This window comes from Onychostoma macrolepis, chromosome 17 (genome assembly GCF_012432095.1).
Source record: "Onychostoma macrolepis isolate SWU-2019 chromosome 17, ASM1243209v1, whole genome shotgun sequence".
Classification (NCBI taxonomy): domain Eukaryota; kingdom Metazoa; phylum Chordata; class Actinopteri; order Cypriniformes; family Cyprinidae; genus Onychostoma; species Onychostoma macrolepis.
In genome coordinates, this window is record NC_081171.1 from 20,717,418 (window position 1) to 20,742,683 (window position 25,266).

The window sequence follows — 25,266 nt, forward strand, 5'->3', positions numbered from 1 at the left end:
AAATTATTAAAAAAATCAACATTATTCAAATATATTAATTTTATATTAATATATATATATATATATATATATACATACTTCCTAGAATAATATACTTTATATAATATACTCTAGAATACAATATACCAATACTCATATTCTCACACACACAGCATGCATATATATATATATATATATATATATATATGTATGTATGTATGTATATGTGAATATATGTATATGTGAATATATATATATATATATATATATATATATATTTAATATTAATATTATGCATCCTTTCCAGAATGGAAATTTCGATAAAAATTATACATTTTAGAACTTAAATGTTATTTAACTAATAGTGATATACAATTAATAATTTACTTAATAATCATATATCATTTTATGGTAAATACTTGCAAAGAAAACACAACTTTTTCACAAAAACAATACATTTATTCAAGTGTTCTCCAGCACAAGTACATAAGGAGCCTTTTTTTCTTCGTTCTGGGCACATAACGAAAGAAAGGGGAGAGGTGGTGAATGATTGCTACATTTGCTGTATGAGCTGATTGCAAAAGAAGAGAAGGTTTGAAAAAAGTTTATATGACACAACAGAGGTCACAAATATCAACAGTGTCACTGAGATATACAGAGAACCTGTTAGGAGAGCAAACAAGAGGCTGTTACAGCCAAATATTTATATATATATATATATACCCAAATAAAGCAAATGAAATTTAACAAAACAGAAAAGAAATAAAAAAAATGAAACAAAAGAAGATGGAGGGCTGGATATATGGCATGGAATGTAGGACTTAGAAGCAATTCTGCCTGGATATTAAGCAAGTACATGTTAACAGCAAAATTTATTACATTTTTTTTTGTTTTTTGTTTTTTAAATTTCCCATTATGAGTACATGATTTCCCACAGATAAGCACCAACTACAGCAATGTCTATTCTAAAACAATATAAGAATCTTTCATCATTTATCATTAATTTTTTCAAGTACAAAGTTAAAATGCCTTTGTTAATATCTTTATATGAGAGAGTAAAATAATAGTGCTTCTCCAATACTACAAGAAACATTCGAAAAAACAAAAAAAAAAAACAGTTATTATCAAGACAAGTTTATTTATTTTCCAAATAATATATTTTTCTCAATTAGATAAAATGTTTAGCACCTTAGGAAACACCTACAATCCCTCTCTTAGTACTTAAAACAAGAATTAAAAAGCAAATCGAAACACACTTTTGTATGTAGGGCTGTGCAGTAAAGATGGGACTGTTAAAATCACTTAGCGAACTCATTCTTTAGTTTGATCCTCCGTTCGACACATATAAATATGAATTACAAAAGACACCCTGCTGCTTTATAGCTTATGTCAATTAGCCTGTTGCCATTTTGTCAATTACCCCCCTCTTGTGATTTGAGTGCTGTTTTGATTCTATGATATATATTAGCAAAGAATTATATTTGTACATCTCATAGGTCATTAAAAAAAGCAACAGACAATTTCTATGTACAAAATGTACAAAAAGAAACAAATCTGGGTGTCGATAAAATTGGGAAAATAATAAAAGCAACTTCGCTGAATGTGACGAATGTTAAGGTATGTAAGCAGTGCAATGCCTTAAATTAAAAAAGAGCCTAACAAGGATTTCATTAGAGCCCGTTTCTAACCAGATTCACAAATTTAGCCTATATAGCTTGTGTGATAACTAAATTATTGACATGGTCAACATCCACCATTGGCAAACATAATAATGTTTTCAGATCTACGCTAGGGACCAGACGTAGTTCACCCCATCCGACTACTTTTCCTACAGGGATACTTAACAAACACACTCACTTTGGGATTATATAGCAGACACTATACTGTATCTCGACGCAGCGAGTTATGATAAAGCGACTCCGTAGAACATGGAAACATGAGAGGGGTGCCATTCGAATTCGGCCCCTTCACCACCGGCACGACAGACGGATTTTTTCTATCCTAGCTCATTCGTTCACATCTATTGGCACAGCCCTACTGTACACAACAAAGTATTACCTTATATAACGGCAAGAGTTTCACATCATTAAACATAACCGAAAAAAAATAAGAACAATTCACAAGAATCAAGGAGAAAGATTTCAAAAAAATAATCAAAGAAATAAAGAAGTATACATATACAAAAGTGCTCGATATTGTTGGTAACACAGCACAAAAAAATTGCTATTAAAAGGTAGAAGAACATTGTGAAGCCGCACCTTTAAAGATTTGCACCTGACTGAGAATAGCCTGCGGACGCCGCAGTTGAAGGCTGATTCACCTGGCCGACAAAACGACCGACCGACTGACCGACCGACGCCATCCTTCCTGCGGCCGCCACGCGCGCTAAGAGTTGTACAGTAATGATTCTGGCCTGTGTGACACTAGAAAAAAAGTAGCTCACCACAGCCTTTGATTTCAAGGTATGGATGACAAAAACATCACCACCCATGTGGCTGGTTTCATGCGTTCGGATTGCAGGCATACTGAAGGAAGCAGACCTCAAAGACTGAAAGGCTGAGGTGTGTTTTTTTTCTTTTTTTGAAAAGAGCACCAGAGAATATTGTACAAAAAGGCTGTAAAAGATATAAAATGAGATGTGGCAGACCTGGCTTGACCTGTGTTTTTTTTTTGTTTTTTTTTGTGTGTGTGTGTGTTTTTTTTTCTCAAGGTTTCAGTCGTTCGTGTTACCTGGCGACGGTACAAAACGTGACCCCATGATCTTGTTTCGAGTAGTAGCACCACATGAGTTGCAATGTTTTTCACCACCTTGAAGCACCATATTGTCACCTATTACAGTAGTACCTTTATTACCTTCAGTTGTGTATAGAAACTGTAAACAAAGAGGTATTTGTGATCTGGTGTTTTGGATTTGTTAAGACAGAGCTCCCCTGACACTAAGAGAAAACTTTTTTTCCCCCGGCTCTTACCAAGGCTCAGACGCTGGAGGAGAGGAAAGACGCGCACCGCGAGAATTAGATCGATCCGCGACCTGACAGTCGAAAAACTCAGGAGGCGAAATGGTTGGGCGAACTAAATGCGATTTCCGTCTCAACTAATTTCTCGTTTCTGCCTCAAATTGTTACATCGTCTCTCAGTGCCTTAAAAGGAGGCCATGTCTCAAGTATAGCTTGCACACATAAATCAAATACTGGATAACACTGCTAAAAAGTCAAATGAATAATAAAAAAAATTAAATAGAATTAAAAAAAAGTCAATTATTCCAAACCAGAAGAAAAAAACCAAAACAAAACATGAAATACCATTTTTTTTCTGATGTCGAACTTGCAATTAACATAAGAGAGCTTGCTTTCGAAGCTCTTGGTATTACATCGGTTTAGATTTTTCTCATCTGTACTGGATTTGAGTTCAGATGCAGGCAAAGTACTCTTTGAGTGGTGCAAACAAGTGACGGATGACTGGGACGCTCCACGACCTTCCCAGCAGCCTCTGCCTGGCCAGACGACTCATGTTTGACACGTCTGTGTAATGGACAGGGAAGCCGAACACCCTGATAAGAAGTGAAAAGGGCAGAAAGTTAGTTCAAATGTATTCACAAGTGCAAAACTCGTGTGATGTGAATAGACAGATTATGAATCATCTACAATTATTGTTTTATAGATATAGAATAATCATACAGGACACATTAAAGGACATTAAATTGATCAAATATTTGATCAAAAATCTATTTCAAATAAATGCTGTTCTTTTACACAAAAAACACTGGATAGTATAATATGTGACCCTGGACTAGAGGGCTGCATTGGGTTTGGGCTCCCGCTGCAAATCTCGCGGGAGCGGGCGGTTTTACCTTTGCTGCGGGCGGGAGTGGGTGGTCAGAAAATTTCGCGGGAGACCCGCAGGGAACGGTGGGATTTGGTGTGTAATAGAAATGGAGTCAACACATTAAGTTGAGAAGAAAATTAAAGCGGCTGTTTACTTGACAAAAGCAAAGCAAAGCAAGGTAAGGCAAGTCAGACATCTGGAAACAATTCTCAATTGTCACTGAAAAAAAATGGGAAAGAGTTAAACTTCGTAAGTTGCGATAAATGTGCACAATGACATAAATCTGGCACTTCTGCCCTGAGGCAACATACCTATTTTCTAAGTTCTATGTGTTTGTTTACTTAAGTTAAAGTTATTTCATATTTTGCTTTGGCTTATTTAGCCTACTTAAACTGTTTGTTAACAGTTAAGTTCATTGCACACTTGAGTCTGAAATTTTCGCGTGCGTTTTTCCCATTTTTCGTATTCCTCATCCTTTCCTATCAAAATGCATGCTACGGATGCGAAAACGCAGAAACTCAAACCTGATCCGAATTATTTTTTTTTTATGACGGATGAAAGTTTCGGAGGCAGTGTGTAAACGTGACTGACATAACGTGAGGTTGTATTTATTTTTTAACGTGCGAAAATTTCGGACTGGGTGTGAAATGACCTTTTAAACTGTTTGTTTAGTAAATCATTTGGTGCTTGTGTATCAAGCAGTAGGCTACTTTTAAAAACTGAGGTGCTGCTATTTGTGCTTTTGTTTTAACGGTTAATGTTTAATAACGCTAATAAAAAAAAATACCCAATGTTTTTGTTAGGTGTGGTGCTTTGGTTTAGCATTACTTAATCTTATTTAAACGCAATCATGTTTAAAGCCTGCTATTCTGGATGTTAAGTTGAACGAATATTTGAGTATTTGTAGCCAACATTTTTTACAAGCTCTGAGAGAAAGTCCGCGGGAGCGGACGGGAGTGGACACAAACATTGAAGGTTGCGGGAGCGGGCAGTGGCGGGTTGAAGAAAACAGTCCCGCGCAGGGCTCTACCCTGGACCACAAAACCAGTCATACGGGTAAATTTTTCGAAATTGAGATTTACACATCATCCGAAAGCTGAATAAATAAGCTTTCCATTGATGTATGGTTTGTTAGGATTGGACAATATTTGGCCGGAGATACAACTATTTGAAAATCTGGAATCTGAGGGTGCAAAAAAAATCTAAATACTGAGAAAATCGCCTTTAAAAGTTGTCCAAATGAAGTTATTAGCAATGCAAATTACTAATCAAAAATTAAGTTTTTATATATTTACAGTAGGAAATTTACAAAATATCTTCATGGAACATGATCTTTACTTAATATCCTAATGATTTTTGGCATAAAAGAAAAATCAATAATTTTGACCCATACACTGTATTTTTGGCTACTGCTACAAATATACCCCAGCGACTTAAGACTGGTTTTGTGGTCCAGGGTCACACATAAGGAATAGTTTTGAGCATATTAGAATGATTTCCGAAGGATCATGTGACAGGATGCTGAAAATGAAGCTTTGCCATCACAGCAATAAATTATATTTTTTAAATATATTCAAATAGGAAACAGTTACTTTAAATTGTAATAATATTACAGTTTTTACTTAAAGAAGTAAACTGCTAATAAGTAGTTCACTGCTAAAAGCAGAAAAAATGTCATTTTAAAAATGGACCAAATATATTGATGACTCATCTTGTGCTCAGGGGCATGATACAACATAATTTCATCCAACAAAAAGCCCTTTTGAATAATAATGTCAAGTGGAAGATCACAAGTGGTCAGCACCAAATGCTGGTGTAGACGGGGTACAAAACATTTTGTGTTCCAATCATTTAAACCCCATTTGAAGGTCAGACACGTGACTACATTGAATGTGTAGTATGATCGCTGATCTGTACTGATATCCATACTGATATCACCTGTCAATCATGTACTATACTAAAACAAGGCTTTGAAAAATTGCTGGTTATGTGTGGCTTTAAAAGAGAATTCTTTCTGTTAGAAAAATTTGGAAAAGTCTGTATATAAACATCAGTATTAATTTAGCATCATTGGGATATTATTATATTTTTTTATTAATATTTGAATTTGTTTTTATTTATTTTATATTTTTTTTCATTAAAGTTTTGGTCATTTTGTTGTGCGTTTTTGTCATTTTTATTAGTTTTTTTTTTTTTTAAACAAAATTTTTTCAGTTTTAGTTTATTTTAGTACATTAAGTTCAACTAAATGAAGCAACAATGTGTCGACTTTCTTTCCTGTCTTAACTGACCACTTGTGTTTGAATCTCCAAAAAGGATTTTAATACAAGATGTAAATCAAGCCAGGCTAAAATATACCAAAACAGGAAGAAAATTGTGTTTGTCAAGCCATTTCAATCAATATAAGTTAAAACTCACTGTTCACTGAAGCAGGACCCCGAGATCTCTCTGTTGAACAAATGTCAGTGTGACATTTCACATTTACGTTTGGACTTATAGCTTAGAACTTTTTTAAAGCCAATTCGTCATACCTCTCCATCTCAGTGCACCACAGGATGTCCTCTTTGTCATTCATGAAGACAGGGAAGTGCTGGTCTTTGCCCTGCTTTATAGAATTTGACCGAGTGGTGATGGTCCGCACTTTATCAAACTATAAAAATTCGAAAAGAAACTGATTTAAACTGCTTCATCCAGAAATCAATCGGGTTTGTCTAAGAAATACCTTAGCTGTCCTGCCATGCTCCAAACAGTCTTGAAGGTCCAGTTTATCAGTGCACATGGCAGACAACGGTCTGAGAGGAAAAGGAAATAAAGAGGTAAAATGATAAAGTGACAGATTAAATAATGAAATGAATGAAGAGTCCACGTCAAACTAACCTGTTCATGCCAGGCAGGTTACCCCAAAAGTAGCGAGCTCTGTGGGCAGCAGACACCTCCTTGGCATCGATCATCACTGGGTTGCACTATGATACATAAACAAATAAATGTCAAAATAGATAATAAAATATAATAATTTAAATTAAATATATCCTAAACCTTTGTCATTTTGACTCTAGCAAGCATATAATGGGTTAATTTGTTTCTACACAGCAGGTCATTTTACCACTAGGTGGCAGCAAAACCTACTGGTTTATTTTAAAGCCCCACTGACAGTATAAGACAAATTCAGCACAGCTTTATCGTCACGTTCAAACACCTCTAAAAAGCGAGAGATGTCCCTCTTGTCGCTGACGCCCATGGCCACCACATTCTCAAAGAGCCAGAAGAACGGCCTGTTATCTCCCTCTTTAGGTCGGGCCTCATGTAATAACCGGTAAAACTCGAAGAAGAGTCGACCCGTGCCCTCTGAAAGACAAAAAACAAGATTACAAACAACATTACGAAAACTCAATATGACAATTATCATAAAAATGTACAAATATATGAGCTGTGTTATAAATACAACTGAGATATACAGTACACTACCATTCAAAAGTCTGGGGGCGGTAATATTTTTAATGTTTCGGGAAAAAAAAGTCTCACCAAACGATGCATTTATTTGATAATAAGTATTATTATTATTTAAAGGAACTGTTTTCTATTTTAAACTGACTTTTCAGCAGACATTACTTCAATGTCACATTCTAATACGCTGATTTGGTGCTCAAGACACATTTCTTAATCTCATTATTATCTATGTTGAAAACATGCTTAATATTTTTGTGGAAAACATGAAACATTTTTTTCAGGATTCTTTGATGAATAAAATGTTTAAAAGAACAGCATTTTTGAATTAGAAATATTTTGTAGTCTTATGGACCCCAAACTTTTAAATGGTATTTGAAAGTGTAAACACTAATACAAAAGACTAAGGCTAGAACACACAGCTGAATAAACTCCTACCGTAGAGACCTTTTCTTGCAGGATTCACTATGGACAAGTCATTGCACGGACTTCCACCGATGACAAGATCAAAAGGACCCCATTCCTGAATCTGTGGATGATACAGAAGAACAGATTAGACAAAAAACAACAGAAAGATCGATCAATATGAAATATTGTGGACGTAGTCAAATAGGAGCCTAAATAGTACAAAGACAAAAAAGACCATTTGTTGAAAAAGTTTTAACCTGAAGAACAATGTTTATGATACCATTACTCTCAAAAGTTATTGTTAATGGTCAGAAGATTTACTTGCCAAGGCCATGTTACCAAGATGGCCACCAAATGTACAGACTTGCTTTAAAATAACTTCAGTAACATTAAACTGAGGTGAAGGACGATACTCACGTTTTTACGGGTGACGTTTCTCACGTCACCCACGTACATGATGCGTCCCTGGTGCCGAACGATGCCCACAGTGATGGAGTCCTCGCACACTTCTGAGGCCACGTAACGCCCACTTGGATACCCAGCTCCTTCAGAACCAGCAGCCCTGGCATAATCACAAACACCATTACAATCTACAACTAAGTTGTGTATTTTATTTTTGCTAATTATTGCACAGTTTCATTGTAATACGCGCAAGTACTAGCGATGAGTCACATGGCATTTACAGCACTGGCTCAAAACAACCCGGCTGCAGAACTGAGCACCATTAACAAAGATGGCGGATTTCAAATCACATTCTTCGAGGTGGTCGTATGCCAGCTAAAAATAAACGGGAATGCTAACGGATGCTTCTCTTCAATTATAATAGACGTCCTTGCTTCAAACACACCAATGATGCCCAAAAATCCTGTTGGAGTTGGAAGCTCGCTAGGTTTAAAGGATTAGTTCGTTCCTGAATTAAGATTTCTTGGTAATTTACTCACCCCCCTGTCATTGAAGATGTTCGTGTCTTTCTTTCTTCAGTCGAAAAGTAATTAAGGTTTTTAAGGAAAACATTCCAGGATTTTCTCCATATAGTGGACTTAAATGGGGATCAACGGGTTGAAGGTCCAAATTGCAGCTTCAAAGGGCTCTACACGATCCTAGCTGAGGAATAAGGGTCTTATCTAGTGAAATTATTGCTCATTTTCTAAAAAGACAAATGCTCATCTTGCACTACAGTAGCTCTGCGATGTGTGTCTACGACTTCATGCATTGCGTAATCAAGTTGGAAAAGTCACATGGTTAGTTCTTTGTCTGTGTACTCCGGTTCAAAAAGGCAGGGTAGGGTGAAAAAATCCATCTCATTTTCTCCTCCAACTTCAAAATCGTCCGACATCTTGACCTTTTTTTGTTAAAGGTGTTTGACTTTCTTTGCACGTTCACGTTCGCTTTGTTCACTCGTCACTAGATAAGACCCTTATTCCTTGGATGGGATCGTGTAGAGCCCCTTGAAGCTGCATTGAAACTGCAATTTGGACCGTCAACCCCTTGATGCCCATTGAAGTCCACTATATGGAGAAAAATCCTGGAATGTTTTCCTCAAAAACCTTAATTTCTTTTCGACTGAAGAAAGAAAGACATGAACATCTTGGATGACATAGGGATAAGTAAATTATCAGGCATCTTTCAATCAAGCATCTTTCTATTGGTAAACACGACAAATCTGAGTGAACAACTTGCGAAATCTGTGTAAAGAAATTTCACCCTCGTGCAAAATTCCTGATTGTGTAAATTCCTATTGAAACGACTGGATTTTAAATGTGACTGCAACTTAGCAGCAAGTTTCTTGATGGATTTAAAATTATATTATAGTCAAAGTTTCACTGAGTATGTAGTGACCGGATAAATCATTCACTTGTCCGCCAAATATGCATACGCCGCCATAATAATCAGGCTTTAATGACGAACATGGACCATCTAGAGGGTCAAAACTGCGATTGCAATTAATCTCCACTGTAAAATCACACATTAGAATGTGAGCGGTACAGCAGTATAGACGAGTGGCCAGTATAACAGTTAAGTTAAGTGCACTTTAAAAGCCAGGATGAGTGTAACGTGATCAGCACTATTTTCTGCTGAGAGGATGAAAGGAAGGGCGGACATTCTTCACTAACCTGTTGCGATCCCATCAAAAAGTGACAGGACGCGAATGGGTTTTCTGTTCTCTGCCAAAACCGGAGGGTAGAGCCTTGGTGGTTCCTGAAAGAGAAGAAAGGAGGAGTAAAAACGGGGGGTGGACGAGAGACAGACAAGACGAACAGAGAGAGAGAGGCCTTTAAAGCACACTGTTCTGGTAATGAAAGAGCACCTGTCTGTACATACTGTCTGTAACTAACAAAGAGGCCTTTACGTTAAACCAGTCCAGTAACAAGGGGTTATTGTTGAGGGCCTGTACAATAAACGCAGTATCACCGGCCAGTTTCATTAACCATTTTCTTGTGATTAAGTGTGGCTGCTTATCTGTGGTCTTTGTTAAACGTCTTAGTATTCAATAACACTAACAATAGCAAACGCTCGCTAACCTGTACTGTAATCCATTTAAAGAGTGGAGTGTGTAAGCTAAAACTCTATGATGTTAAGATGTGTACTCGATGCACAAAGCACTGTGACTGTAACACTCTCTGGCTGCTCTTCAGCACACTGGCCGTTAGCCAAGCTGCTCTTTCACATGGTCTGGAAAGCAAATGGCAAACGCTATAATTACATAATAAAACTCTCAAACCATTCACATTTATACTGTAAACCACACCAGTTTTGATTCAAATGCTCACAGCTGCTCAAACAATGCAGTATTTATGGCTGTGAAACGGAAATAAGAACAACATATTTATTAGGGTTGGTAATCTTTAGACATATTGCGGCGCTTCAAAATGATTTCACAATGTGATTCCAAAATGATGTCTATTGACCCTACGGTTACTGTTAACAGTTTCCACACCTTTTAATCAACACATTTTCATGATTTTTCCATTCAGTCAATCCTGATTACAGGATAGGGCTTTTTATAGAGATTGCACTCAAAAAGTGTAATTTACAACCAATGTCATTTCTAGAGCTGAATATGAATAGAAAAATCTATACTTGCTTATAGTCATATTTCCATGACTTTTCCAGGCCTGGGAATTACAAATTGAACATTTCCTGATATTGCCAGACTTTCCATGAGAATTCTGACTGTTGTTCACTCAGACAAGCTTCAGAATGTCCCACAGGAAGGAAGTAAAGATTTGAATAGTGTATTTTAGATTAAAGTGCTTATGAAGCATAAAATTTAATTGTACAGTACCGTTCGAAAATTTGGGGTCTGTACTTTTTTTTTTTTTTTTTTTTAAGAAACTAAAACTAAAACTCAATAATGCATTAAATTAATCAAAAGTGACAGTGAAGACATCTAAAATGTTATTATTGATAATAATAAATGTTTCTTGAACACCAAATCAACATTTTAGAATGATTTCTGATGGATCATGTGACACTGATGACTGGTGTAATGATGCTGAAAATCCAGCTTTGCCTTTAGAGGAATAAATTACATTTGAAAATATATTAAAACAGAAAACAGTTTTTTAAAATGTAATCATATTTCACAATATTACAGTTTTTCATGTATTTTTGATTAAGTAAATGCAGCTTTGGTGAGCATAAGAGACTTCTTTTAAAAACATACAATACATTTTATTAACCCAAAACTTTTGAATGGTAATATATATATTATTAATACACAGGCTGGAATCAAGTGCGACATTGGAAAAGGACTTTTTTGTCTTTAAAGAATCATTCAGTTGCACATTATGTGATTTAAAAATTATGTAGATTCAATGCTAATGCTCAACACAGTGAACCGGAAAGCTTGTCTGATAATATGATGGGGATTAACAGTTGCTAAGGTAGGATTGGTCAGTGATCATTTTAAGGTGGGGCTTTTTAAGGTGCCACTTATGCCACTTACAAAGTCCTGGTCGTGATTGTTGGCAAAGAAGTGCTGCAGTCTGCAAGGCCAATCCGCTCGGCGCTCCAGGAGGCCGTACTGAGCCTTCGGCCCACACATATAGCAGTTCCACGGGTCTTCTTTAATAGCTGCCTGCGCCGCGCCGGGCCCCACTAACAGATCCACACACTCCACACAGAAACACCTGCAGGAGAACAAAGATATAATGGAGGAATCAATGCAGGATTGAGATAGAAAATGGAAATAATACTTCATAACTCACTGCCGACGGTCTGTCTCACCTGCAACAGTTATTGTTTCCGCACATGAGCACTTCCCTCCCTCCACAGCAGATAGTACAATAGGACTGGTAGCCATCATCATCGTATTGATACGCACATTCTAGGAAGCAGTTCTATAAAAGAACAAACACATCAAATATTAATTCATTCGTATCAAGGAATACTGGGCATATGTGGTTGACAAATGAAAAACACTTGCCATTACAAAACCGTTCAAGAATAGAGGAGAAAGTTTTGTGGTAGTTTAGTATTTATTTTTGATTGTGTTTAATTTGTTTAAAACGGAAATATATACAATATTGAAGGAAGCAGGGCACGGTCAATCCATTAAAATTTTTAATCCCATTTAATTTCATAATTTAATGCTATGGATGCAGCAATATTAAAATTCTGCCCAGTATTAAAATAATAAATGTTAAATGGCTGATATAAAAAAAAAAAAACTATTGACTAGGGCTGCAACAACGAATCGATTAAATCGATAAAAATCGATTACTAAAAGCGTTGGCAACGAATTTCATAATCGATTCGTTGTGTCGCGCGACGCGAGACGTTTGATTATTAAAAAAAAAAAAAACTTTAGTTGAGCGCGGAGCGGAGTGAACACACTCGGTCTCTCTCGCGCACGGATGCTAGCAGAGTTTGGCGCCTCATAAATAAAACAAAAAGTAAAAAAAAAAAAAAAAAAAAACGAGCGGAGGTAGAGGAAAGATACATGGCGGAGGCAGAGAAATCCGTGCGACCCAAGTCATCCAAGGTGTGGGAGCAGGGGCGGCGTTATGTATGGCAGAGTATGCAGTTGCCATACCCTAGCCCAGTCAGGTGCTGTGAAAAATTATCCAAACTTGAGTCGCTTATAATTCGTTTTATTATTTTAAATCAGAGAGTTTTAAAAATAGTAAACCAATGATAAGCATTAAAATAACTTGTCAGTAAAACTGTAACGCCATTGGATCATCGAGCTCTCAGCGAGACCTCGTAACTTCACCCCGCCTCCGTTCAGATTGACGCGCGCACAGCCTGGAGAAGATGAGATCTCTGCTTTTTCGCAATGCAAGGGTGAATAAATAATTGGTGTTTGAATAGTACAGCGTTTTCTTTACTCAAACACTATGTCAGTAAAGGATAATGTTTTTGTGTGTTTGAAGAGTGGAGAAGAATTAGTTATTTGCTGTCTATATACGTTTTAAATATCCTGTGCATTATGTGCATAAGCGCTTAATTTGAGATTTTGGCCAAGTGTATTAAACAACAAGAAAAAACTAAGCGCCCATATAGCTACAATCAAAGTTATATAACCTGTAAAAGTTGATGAAAGCATAATGCACTTAATGCACTTATGCACTGCATAACAGCCGTTCTAACGACAGACAAAACACTCCATCTCCGTCATTCTCTGGTCAAAAACATTATTAACTCCATTTGAGCTTGATTTTCATATAATGTTAAGTGCAGGTGTCTGATACAATACCAACGCTAACGACGCAGTGTTGTTAAATTATTTAATTTTTGCACTCCCAAAAGTCTATATATTTGGCAGATGTAAAGCATACATGTGTATGTTTTTGTGTTAGTCCATTTTATTTTATTTTATTATTATTATAACAGCTCAGGGATGTTCAAGGAGCAACATGTTTGTGCACTTTCTAAAGATTTTAGTTCTGTTTTTGAATAAAGGGTTGGAAATGAATGCTTTTTTTTTTTTTATCCGATTCATCGATTAATCGAAAAAATAATCGACAGATTAATCGATTATTAAAATAATCGTTAGTTGCAGCCCTACTATTGACTAAATAAATAAAACAAATAAACACTTTCATCAAATGTCAATGTAGTAATCACGACATTATAGTGTGCACTGAGAAATGTAAATAAATAAAAAATTAAAGTCCACAATTAAGCATACAATATATGATAAATTATTTAAAAAATAAATAAAAAGCACTAATATCACTTGTCTTAAATAGTAAAACTATTTATTTCACTAAAATTACAAGAATTAACTTTGACAGCAAGAGATATATATATATTAGGGGTGTCAACGTTAATGCATTAACGCATGCGATTAATCGTTTGATAAGGTTTGACCTCAACTTCTTCCAGTCATCGCAGTGCGGAAGGTTATCTATCATTGTGTGATGAGGGCTCAATGCAAACCAGTGTTTCCTAGGGTAACGGCACAAGTGGGCTATTTTGAAAATACAGTCGCGGGAAAAATTACAGAGCCGTGGGTTGCTGTTTTTTGGGTTACGTTTTTTTTTATGTACCGCAGCCACCCAAAGTGTATATAGACAAATAAAAATTAAAATAGATCCTTTTACTAATGTGTATTATACTTGGAATATATCCCTGGCGACTTAAGAACGGAGAGACGGGTGTAACATCACAAACAACGTGAGTTTCAGCCAGAGCAGCAGAAATAAACATGACAACAGCCACTATAGATTATATAAGATAAAAACACACGATTACGATAGATATGGTCTGTATGTGATTTTCTTGAAATGAATGTGTACATCTATGCTAATTTGTGCAGCCATATAAAAGGCTATAAATAGCATATTTTAACAACAGTAAACGACCAAATTCCACATGTGATCGCAAAAGTAAGTTATTACAAACACTCGATGGTGGTTTGAAGTGAGTTCCTGAGTAAAAGTGTATTATTAATCTCATAAATTGTCTTATGTAGCATGATGCTAAGTGTTAGCTCTAATGCAGCTGCAGAACAATTCTTCTTTATAATGCATTTTGTCATAATTACTTCATGTAAGGTCGCAAGAAATGTTTTGTTGTATTTATTTAGAAATACTTTTGATAATAGTTGGGTAAATGTATACTGGGATTGAAACGATGTGGCTTGGTAAACGTTTTATTGCCAGTTTAAAGGCTGATAATGACTAAATAAAAACAAGAATAATGATAAAAGAATAATAAGGATTATGTCTCATACCTGACGGAAGTGTGAAAGGTTCTGTTTCCTTAAACTAGTTTGTCATCCATTTCTTTTTCAACACATTTACAGGTAAATCCTAGTATTTTAAATTTGTGATTAACAATGATTATAAATCCATGACTGTGATTAACGCAATTAAATTTTTAAATCGATTGACAGCACTAATATATATATATATATATATATATTTAAAGATGGCATTACAATTATCATACTCTAACTTTAGCATTACTTACAGCCAACGTCTTTTTGATTGACTCCATTTGTCTCAGTACTTTTTTTTAAATGAATGTTTTGCCTTGCAAATGATCGTGTACAGCATACAGTATGTAACATTTGTTTTCAGAAGTCAGAGACAAATAGAATCTACCAATAATATGAATGGACACGATCAAATTACAATCAGGCAAACAAAGCAGCCCTCAAGGAAGTAGGAAGCAGGAATTTCCTGGCTTTTACCTTACAGCTTTGGCACATTCCTCCAATGAAGAGTGGGTGCTCCAGGGAAACATTAAGGCTGCCACAGGAGATGCAGATGTCTGGAAGTGTTCAAAGTGAGAGAGCGATTTTAGCAGAGGCTCTAACACTGACAGACAGACAGTTATGAAACACATCTCAATCTGTATGTGTAACGCATACCTTCAATGTTTCTACATTTCTGACGAACTTCGTATACAAGCCTCTCTGAAAAACAACAGAAAAATAAACATTTAAAAACTGGAAAACCTCCCAGTGTTTCACACTTAATTCAATTTGACATCTTGTTGAATGGAAATTCCAGTGGTTTACATTTACATCACCTCGACAATTAAATTATTTAATAGTCAAAACACTATTTTAATAGCATGCCATAATTTTTATTAACTGATATAATGCTGCTAATGGTAGTGGTACTACATATTAAATATATTAAATGTCAGAAATAATTGATGATGGACAGCTGAATAATTTAAAATCTTCAGTGCTGAACTGGATTAAATATTAATGCAAGGTTCGGAGTCAATTATTCCAGTTATCTGTTAATCTCAAGACATACTAGTTCATCATACTAGTTGACATTAGTTCAAAAGTGTCACCAAAACAGCAGTTATTAGATTTGCTTCTTTGTCATTTTTTGGATGTTTTGCAGTGAAACATTAAATTCTAATACATTTGTCTATATTTTCAATTTCAATTTGCATAATGCAATACACATTGTACCAAAGCAGCAACAGTGCTGTAGTTATAACAAAACAAAAAAATACACTACCGTTTACAGATTTCTATTTTTTTAAAGAAATCAATACTTTTAAAAGTGACAGTAAAGACATGTATAATCTTACAAAAAAATATTCTTTTTAAAAATGTTTTTGAACTTTTTATTTATCAAAGAATCCTAAGAAATAAAAACGTATCAGTTTCCAGCAGCACAACTGATGTTTCTTGAGCACCAAATCAGCATATTAGAATGATTTCTGAATGGCTTCTGAAAATTCAGCTTTATGATCATAGTAATAAATTACATTTTAAAATATATTTAAATAGAAAACAGCTCATTTAAATTGTAACAGTATTTCACAATATTACTCTTTTTGAACAGCACAAACTTTTGAACGGTAGTGTATTTTATATAACGTAAACTATTATTAAAAGATTTTTTTTTAATGAGATTTTTATTGCACCACTTTTTATTAAATATTAAGCAGGTGTTATAACTAAGGTGAAATATAAAGCCATTTGTAACTACCAAATCTGTTGCAAGTGAAGTGAAACTCTTGGCTCTGCATGTAACCCACAAAGGAGATGGTGCAAGACTGCTCCAGTTTTCCTCTGTTTGAGTGTTTAATAAAGCTCCCTGCTGATTTAACAGCTCGTCTCTTTATTACTACTGTTAGGTTTTCCTGCCCTAAAACATGGGAAGTAATTTTGAAATCTTTAGCATGTATTATAACAACAACAACTGAACAACATGTAAGTGCCATTTTAAAGCTGTGTTTGAACATGTGCCACAATTCAATACAAAACATGTCTTTTTAAACTTATAGGATTAGACTAGACCACCCCTTGTCATAGTTCCAGACACACCCTCTTGTGTTTACTCTGCTGGCAGAGTAGATGAGAGCGCTAATCCTGATTTAGCATGTGCAGGTGTGTGTGTGTTTACGAGGGTGAACTCTTTGAACTCGCTGACCTGGTTCAGTGAGAGTATCCGCTCACCTCGAGTCCGCTCGTCGATGATGTCTTTGACCTTGGGTTTCTCTGTGGCTGTGCTCTTGCGGGGCTTTTTTGCTGGTGGGGGCGTGTAGGCCGCCGCCTCTGGCTCCACCCATATCTCTGGATACACTTCCTTGTAGGGGTTACGCTCCTCTGAAAAAGGCACAATGGTACGTATAGCTATTGGTTAATGGATAATGCGGTGTGTCTATGTAAACGTCTGTTTACGTGATCGTAAACGTGTTTTGATTTAACCAGCAACAGAGCTTAATTCCTGGCAGACTGGCATGTGTACAGGCTTAATGGATAAACATCTAGACTACTAAGCATCTACAAGAGATCTTAAAAGACAAAATTCTCCAAAATCTCTGAACCGAGGAACTGTCCATCAGAAATCTCACATTTCTGCTTAACAACAGCAAAAAACTGAATTTTAACCTTTCCCTTAAAGTCAGCATGAACTCACTAGCATGTAGAAACTTGGAAATAATGGAAAGAAATTACCCAAAAAATGAAAACGGAAAAAAAGAAAACAGAAATTTAATTCATTAATCACTAAAACCTTGCACTCCAGTGAGCTATCGACACAAGAATTGGTGTAACTTGACAATTGAGTCATGGAGTTGTGAACAAATCGGTTCAATTTGTGAACCCTATCAACTGGTTCATTGAGGAGAACTTGAACTAAAATGAACAATTTATTCACTGATCCAGTTCTCAAGTTCAACTCACCTGAATCAGTGATTCGGCCACAGTGGTTCTTAAAGGGATAGTTCACCCAAAATTAAAATTCTCACCCTCATGTCGTTCCAAACCCCTTCGTTTATCTTTGGAACACAAATCAAGATACTTTTGATGAAATCCGAGCACTTTCTGACCCTCCATATATAGCAACTGTCACATGGACTATATTAACAATGTCCTTACTAACTTTCTGGGCCTTGAACGTGGTAGTTGTGTTGGTGTCTATGCAGGGTCAAAAAGTTCTCAGATTTCATCAAAAATATCTTAAACTTCTTTCCAAAGATGAGCGAAGGTCTTACGGGTTTGGAACGACATGAGGGTGAGTAATTAATGACAGAATTTTCATTTCTGGGTGAACTATCCCTTTAATAAATTAAGTCATTGTTGACTGTCGTTCTAACAGAGTTGCATGAAACCCCACAAGTTTGTGTTCCACTGAAAAAGAAACAAAAGTCTCTGTTTGTGTTCTACTAAAAAAAAATAGCAACACATGAAATTGAGTAAATGACAAAATTTTAATTTCTGGGTGAACTATCCCTTTCAACAAGCTTGACATTTTCCTTAGCCAAGCAAGCAGATACCAATATGAAACAACAGCAGTCTTACCTTCAGGCGGCTCTAGACCTTTAGGTCCTGTGGGTTGAAATCCCGTCATGGCCCATTCAATCATCTGTTTGTTTTGCATGTCTACTGACTTAGAAGTGTCAGTGTCGTCACTCTCCGGGCATGTGAGGAAGGTTTTGCCTGCTCTAGTGCTGGCTACCTGCAAAGCACGCCATTCAAACATTTTCTTTAGAGAGATTTTTGCTTGGAATATAACAATAAACTAGAGAAGATCTGATTTGTTCAATCCTCAATTTGTACCACAAACAAATTCCTACCTGTAGCACTTCAAAGATAGCTTTCTTGTACATTGGTTGTTTATTGTAGGTTGGCTGGTGAAAGGCGTTGTGGAACGAACTTAAAGGCAACAGTTTCTCAACACAGACCTACCAGGGAAAAAAATGAAACAAAACATTTTAGTGGGATGTTCCGGGTTACAATACAACCTCTATCGACAGCAATGGTAGCATAATGTTGAGTACCAGAGAAAATTATGATTTGTCCCTTACTGTCAACAAATTCTGTAACAAATATGAACATTTTATTATTTCTTACTCACCCTCATGTTGTTCCGAACCTGTATGAATTTCTTTCTTTCTAAATACAAAAGAAGATATTTTCTATCAAATAGCTGCTTTTGCCATTGACTTCCAAAGTAGTTTTTTTCCTACTATGGAATTTAATGGCTACCAGCAACTGTTTGGTTACCAACATTCTTTAAAATATCTTCCTTTGTGTTGAACAGAAGAAGGAAACTCATACAGGTTTGGAACAACTTGAAGGTGAGTAAATGATGACAGAATTTTCACGTTTGGCTGAACTATCCCTTTAAATTGCATTGTTTCCTGAAAATTAAAGTCATTCATTTAAGATTTAACTTGTTTTACACAGTGTGCTGTAAGTGTGAATAAAAACTCACCACAGAAAACTTGCCGTCACCGAACCACATGACCCATCTAGTGCCCTCAGCCGCCCGGCTGCGTCCGGTCATTAACCAGGATACAATCCGGCCAGGCCACCAGGAGAATCCTCGTAACTTTCCCCACACAAGCTCACCAATGCCGAAACCTCGGCCATCCTGCAATATAAAAACACAGGACAGATCAACTTGTGATTTCAATCACTTTACATAAATACAAAAAATGTGAACTGCTCATAACATAACCTGTGTTTTTTTAATTATCTTTAATTCTTTTTACTGTCTAGACTTTCAACCTGCATGGTAACTCTGTGGTGATTGCTATAAATGGACAACCTTTAATCCTGAACCCTAATCTTCAATTGTTGAAGCAAATTGCTCTTCTGGTGTAAGCACCCTCACAACCTGGATTTGAACTTTTAAATCTAAAGGTGTGGTAACAATTACCATTGTTCACCGAATTTTCATTAATTATGAGGGTAAAAGGTTTTCCTACACAAATTTCGCAGTGGTTTTGTGTTGGTCACGTAGATACGCCGAGATCACCAACAGAAAGCTACTTAGTTTGAAAGTGTCTTCTGTGTGAGCTGTGCTATCTCTACACTACTGACAATAGACAGTGGGCCTATTTTTCCCACATAATTTCACTTATGACCGTACCTTAAAGGGATAGTTCATCCAAAAATGAAAATTCTGTCATTAATTACTCACCCTCTTGTTGTTCCAATCCTGTAAGACCTTCATTCATCTTCTCAACACAAATTAAGATTTTCTTTGATGAAATCCGAGAGCTTTCTGACCCTGCATAGACAGCAACGCAACTACCACATTCAAGGCCCAGAAAGGTATCAAGGACATCGTTAAAATAGTCCATGTGACATCAGTGGTTCAGCCTTAATTTTATGAAGCTACAAGAATACTTTTTGTGTGCAAACAAAACAAAAATAACAGCTTTATTCAACATTTTCTTCTTGTCCCTGTCAGTCTTTGACGCATGTTCACGAGAGTACCACGACGCATGCATGTGTTGTTGCTGACGCAGTATTTGGCGTTCTGATGTAGAATCCTGATGCGCTGCACCTTGTTTGCAAGCAGAGGTATGTGCACGCATGCATCGTGGTACTCTCATGAATGTGCCTCAAAGACTGACACGGAAGAGAAGAATTGTTAAAAAAATTGCTTATTACTTTAATAATAAGTCATTATTTTTGTTTTCTTTGCACACAAAAAGTATTCTCGTAGCTTCATAACATTACGGTTGAACCACTGATTTTAACCATGTCTTTACTACCTTTCTGGGTTTTGAACATGTCAGTTCCCTTGCTGTCTATGCAGGGTCAGAAAACTCTCGGATGTCATCAAAAATAACTAAATTGGTATTCCGAAGATGAATGAAGGTCTTACGGGTTTGGAACAAAAGTGAGTAATTAATGACAGAATTTTCAATTTTGGGTGAACTAACCCTTTAAGGCAAAGAGCTGAACGACAATAGTTTTAGTATAGTTTCAAATTACTCCCAGACTTCATATGAAATAAACCCTCCAGAAGAAGTCAGGCCCCACTGTTTCAACCTGGATTTCAAATCTGGTTAGCCGGATAACTTCCAGGATAACATTGCATAATCCTGGGATTTCTTTGAGAATAATTAGCCTATCAGCAAGCAGGTCTCAAAAGTCTGAACTTTTGCTTTGATAACAAAACTAAGCCAACTTTAAGCAGAATTTGAAAAAGGAAAATCCCACATTTATCCCAAAACTTATACGGCTAACCAAATAAGCCACAACTGCAGAACCAACCACCCAAACTACAGAATGTCTATACAATAATCAACCCCAAGCCACCAAGATCATGAGGAAGTTACTCGTACCTCATACTCCGACTCTGTGTCAGTGGACTTGGGTGAGGTCTTGTCTCCGTCGCCTATAGACACGGGCTCTGGGGTGGTGGCAACAGTTGGAGAGGCTGGGTCCGTAGGCTGCTGCTGCTGTTGCTGTTGGAATGGTGGAGGTTGTTGCTGGGGAGAAGGCTGGGGTTTGAGGTTGGTCTGAGGTTGAGCTTGAGGCTGTGGCGGTTGCTGCTGTGTTGGCGGCGTCGGTGGAGGAAAGAGTAGTGGGACGGTGATTATGGAGCTGTCTTTTTGAGGCTCCGACTCTACCTCGCCATGGTCCTCCATTGAGTTCATCACAGACACCAGTTTTGCCTTCTTCTCTGCCTGCAACGTAGGGAACAGCGGGACAGGAAGAGGAGGAGGTAAAGCACATGGAACAGCAGTGGCTTTCCTGAGAATAGCACAGTTCAGCACTTGAGTAATGGTGACTTCTCGGTTTGTTTATAGTACTTTAATCCCACGTGCCAACACAAATATCCCCATCCTTTTGATAAAGCACAAGTGCCGCCACTTTGAGTGTGATAAGTGGCAGAAACCTGTGAAAACAGTCCCCTTTTCATTGCGGTGAAAGCTGTGTGTGATCACTTCGTAACAATGAGAGCTCCCCCCGTGGCTGAGATGGATGCGCGCTGGAGAGTTCAGCGAGTTTGTCCAACCTGACTCTAAGCTATTAGGTCAAAAACAGAGGACACGAGCCAAGCCATGACTTAAGCAGCTCACAGCAAATCCCTAACAGCTGCACCTCTCTCGTCCTCTCGTTCTCTCTCACTCGCACGTGAATCTCTTTCACAGCTGTACTTTCTCTGCTGCTGGGGTCCAACTCAGTCTCCAATTTCACTCACACACACGTGAACCTGGCAGAGTCGCCTGTGTGTGTGTGTGTCTGTGTACGGAGAAAACAGTTGGATCCATCCCCAGAAAGCTCTCCCTATGTCTCTCTTTAGCTCACTCCCTCCATTATGGTGGCTATACATTCATACAAGCCCGCAAAGGGGGGAGAGAAGCTCTGGAGCCAAGAGCTCATGAGTGTGCATGAATAGACAGGATGAGTGTGGAGTAGAAACATGTGGCCTCAAATCAAGAAGCCCCACTGTAGTTTATAAATATCTGTATAGCTTCACTGGCTGCTTCGATGAGCTGGGCCATATGTGCCAGGCTGTTTGTCTTTGACAACGGTTGACTGTGGAAAGAGTATTTAAGTGTATGCAAGCGGTTTTGTGCATATGTGCATGTATTCATCTCTGCAGTACTGGATGGTATGATGTTATATACCAGTAGTTCTCAACTGAGCCTAAATAAACTTCCAAGGGAGCTGCAAGATGTGTAATTTTTAAATTTGTATAGCGCTTTTCCTGATCCATGTAATTTCAAAACTAACAAGCAAAGCATGTTTCGTAATTTCGCAATATTTCGCAATATTTCTCAGGTTGAAGAATACTGTTCTAAAAACTCTGGAAATGTGGTTTTCAAAGGACAAATTGCAATCAAGTGTAACACTCAGGTCCTTAAGTGTATAAGACGATACAACAATTCATTTATCTAGGCACAAATTGCATTTAAGCCGCAATATTTCAATGGATATAAGCTGTTTGTCAGAATTTAAAAGTAGGAAATTGCTGACCACTGTACCCCCTCTTCAATGTCCTTAATTCAACTTGCAAAACAGGAGGTTTTATTTACAACGATGAAAGTAACAACAAAGCATAAATGATGACGGTAAAGAATAAAATGGAAAATAAACAAAAAAATTTAATTAGACAAAACAAAAGAAAACAGAAAGTGAGCGCTCCAGCTACTCACCCCCTTCCTTCCTCCCACACTGAAAAATCAGGTACATATGCACCTAAACTCAAGTGACGTAGCAAACAGGAAATGACAATTTCAAATTAAAAGACAAACCTTTCCTGCACCTACACTAGACATCACATCACTGTTATTCAATATATAATGCATTTTTTGTTGAATTTCTATCAAAAATAACTACATTATGATGTCCACTGTCACCATGATGTACAATTACTTATACCATATATAAGATTTTCTGTCATACACCAGTGGCTTGAGTTATCATTAATATAATCTTAGTCCAATCATTTCAAGCCAAGCACATAAACAGGATTAAATCAGAATATAATTGAAATCTGAAACCCTTATCAAAAGAAAATATTATCTTGAGCTACCCATAACTGATTCCAACTCACATGCTTGCGGCTCTGTTCGCTCTAAATGTACACAATTTACATTCCACACAACAAGCCGAACTCACCCCATTTGATTGATGAAGAGTAAAAATGCCTGCTTTTGATATAGATCCCACACATAACTTCTGACTATCTTGAAAAACCCCCTTAAGTTATCAAAGCTATCATAGATACTACAGGATTGTCAAAACCAATCATAAATAATGACAGAGGCAGCCAATACTGCAGGCAACTATTGTGTATAAAATTGTACAGTGACAGGGAGAGAAGAATGTCGACTCAGGAAGAAGGAAAGGGTTATTTATACATAAAAAAATTAAGAAATCAATAGAAAACTGACTCCCCAAAAACTGGGGGAGGAGAGGAAAGCACTGCGGCTATAAGTGGAGATTTGCTTCTGGACGTGTTTTTTTTTTTTTTTCAGCTGTAAATGCCCCTCTTTGGGGGCCTCACTATAGTGAGTCTGGCTCTTGAAATTGAGGGAGGGGGAGACGAGAAGGAAGGAAAGGGGGAGGGTTCCAGGAGTACAGTACTTTACAGTCTTTGTCAGCCCCAAACACACGGCCCAGCTCAGGAATAACAAGATATTTAAGCAGTATGTCATCCACAACAGAGAGCTTAAAATAACCAGATAACAAGTGTATTTATAATAGTCCTAAGAAAAAAATACAACAACAAACAGCAACAATTACAGCAAGCTGTACTGTTGGAATCACTTTGAATAAAAGCTTAATAAATATTTACTGAATAAATGCATTTATTAAAAAGCATGAAAAGTTGAAAGTTACCCATTTATTGGCCTAGTTTGCTACATGGCTGTCCAAAAGATAAAAAGCTAATTTAAAATACTAAAAACACAGATCTTGAGATGTATTTAGAGAAAATGTTTCTGAAATTATAACTAGTTTTACATTTCTAACTAACGAAAAATATCCTCCAGCCACTGAAGTAATGAGATGTAAATCTCAGCATCAGCACTAAGAAAACTTACTTTTAAGCCACTATGGGACTAAAAATAAGTTTGTACTGTAATGGTATCTATAATGCAGTACTTTCACTTACGCCAAAAACTGCCACATAGAATAATACAGAAGCTTACAGAACTAAGTGATAAACTAACCTCTTCAGTTAAAGCTCTTATACACCGTGCACATAAATCCAATACTGAAAGGTAAGAAGGGTAACCTTGCGAGAGAGTGTTTTTTAAGCTCTATGTTAAAGCTGGTGTGCTGTATTATAGGACTGCACAGCCTTTAGGAGCGCTACCTATATCTGAAAGGAAACACCCATGGCCTTAAGCTGCTCTCCACATTACAATGATCAACCAAGCCTCTTTTCTAGGAAAGCTCCTCTGGCAAATTCTTTTTTCCAACCTTATTGTAATTTTTTATATACCATGACGATTCGATTCAATTCTATGATCAGCTACTGCACATGGATGCCTGTAGGCCTATTATTTTGCATGATAGGCCTTTGAATGTGTTGCTGTTCATATGACATAGGAATGAAAAGACAGCATTACTTAAAAAAAAAAAACAATATACTTTTATGATTTATGACCATAAGGACAGCCTGAGGCTAGTGTAAGAGACTCTCAGGCCAGCTAATGGAAGTTTAATTTGCCCTACATCAGACCAATGCCACACTGTTACTATATCATGCATTTTGTCATACTTTTATGCCTTACAATTTTAAATATTTGATTTCTGTGATAAAATGAACATTTTAGTAGCTAATTTCAATCATTTAAACATGCCAACAAACTAACATTAGCAAGCTGGCTAACACTGATGAGTTCTTGCACTGATGAGCAACAATGAATGTGGTAAACCCAACATTGCAAGAATGATAGCCTTGGAAGCATTAGTTTGGGTTG

At 36.8% G+C, this 25,266-nt stretch overlaps 1 protein-coding gene across 1 annotated transcript in view; it reads right to left on the reverse strand.

Moving 5' to 3' along the window:
- Positions 1–430: 430 nt before the first annotated feature.
- The window catches only part of dnmt3ab (DNA (cytosine-5-)-methyltransferase 3 alpha b), a 55,989-nt gene continuing 31,153 nt past the window's right edge, over positions 431–25,266 (reverse strand). The window contains 18 exon segments of the mRNA XM_058748819.1: positions 431–3,529; positions 6,336–6,454; positions 6,527–6,596; positions 6,682–6,767; positions 7,001–7,149; positions 7,687–7,777; positions 8,074–8,183; positions 8,186–8,218; positions 9,771–9,855; positions 11,606–11,789; positions 11,887–11,999; positions 15,302–15,381; positions 15,482–15,526; positions 17,039–17,188; positions 18,386–18,542; positions 18,661–18,768; positions 19,302–19,460; positions 21,169–21,513. Of these exon segments, the coding sequence (XP_058604802.1) occupies positions 3,388–3,529; positions 6,336–6,454; positions 6,527–6,596; positions 6,682–6,767; positions 7,001–7,149; positions 7,687–7,777; positions 8,074–8,183; positions 8,186–8,218; positions 9,771–9,855; positions 11,606–11,789; positions 11,887–11,999; positions 15,302–15,381; positions 15,482–15,526; positions 17,039–17,188; positions 18,386–18,542; positions 18,661–18,768; positions 19,302–19,460; positions 21,169–21,513 (2,226 nt within the window). The 3' untranslated portion in view covers positions 431–3,387.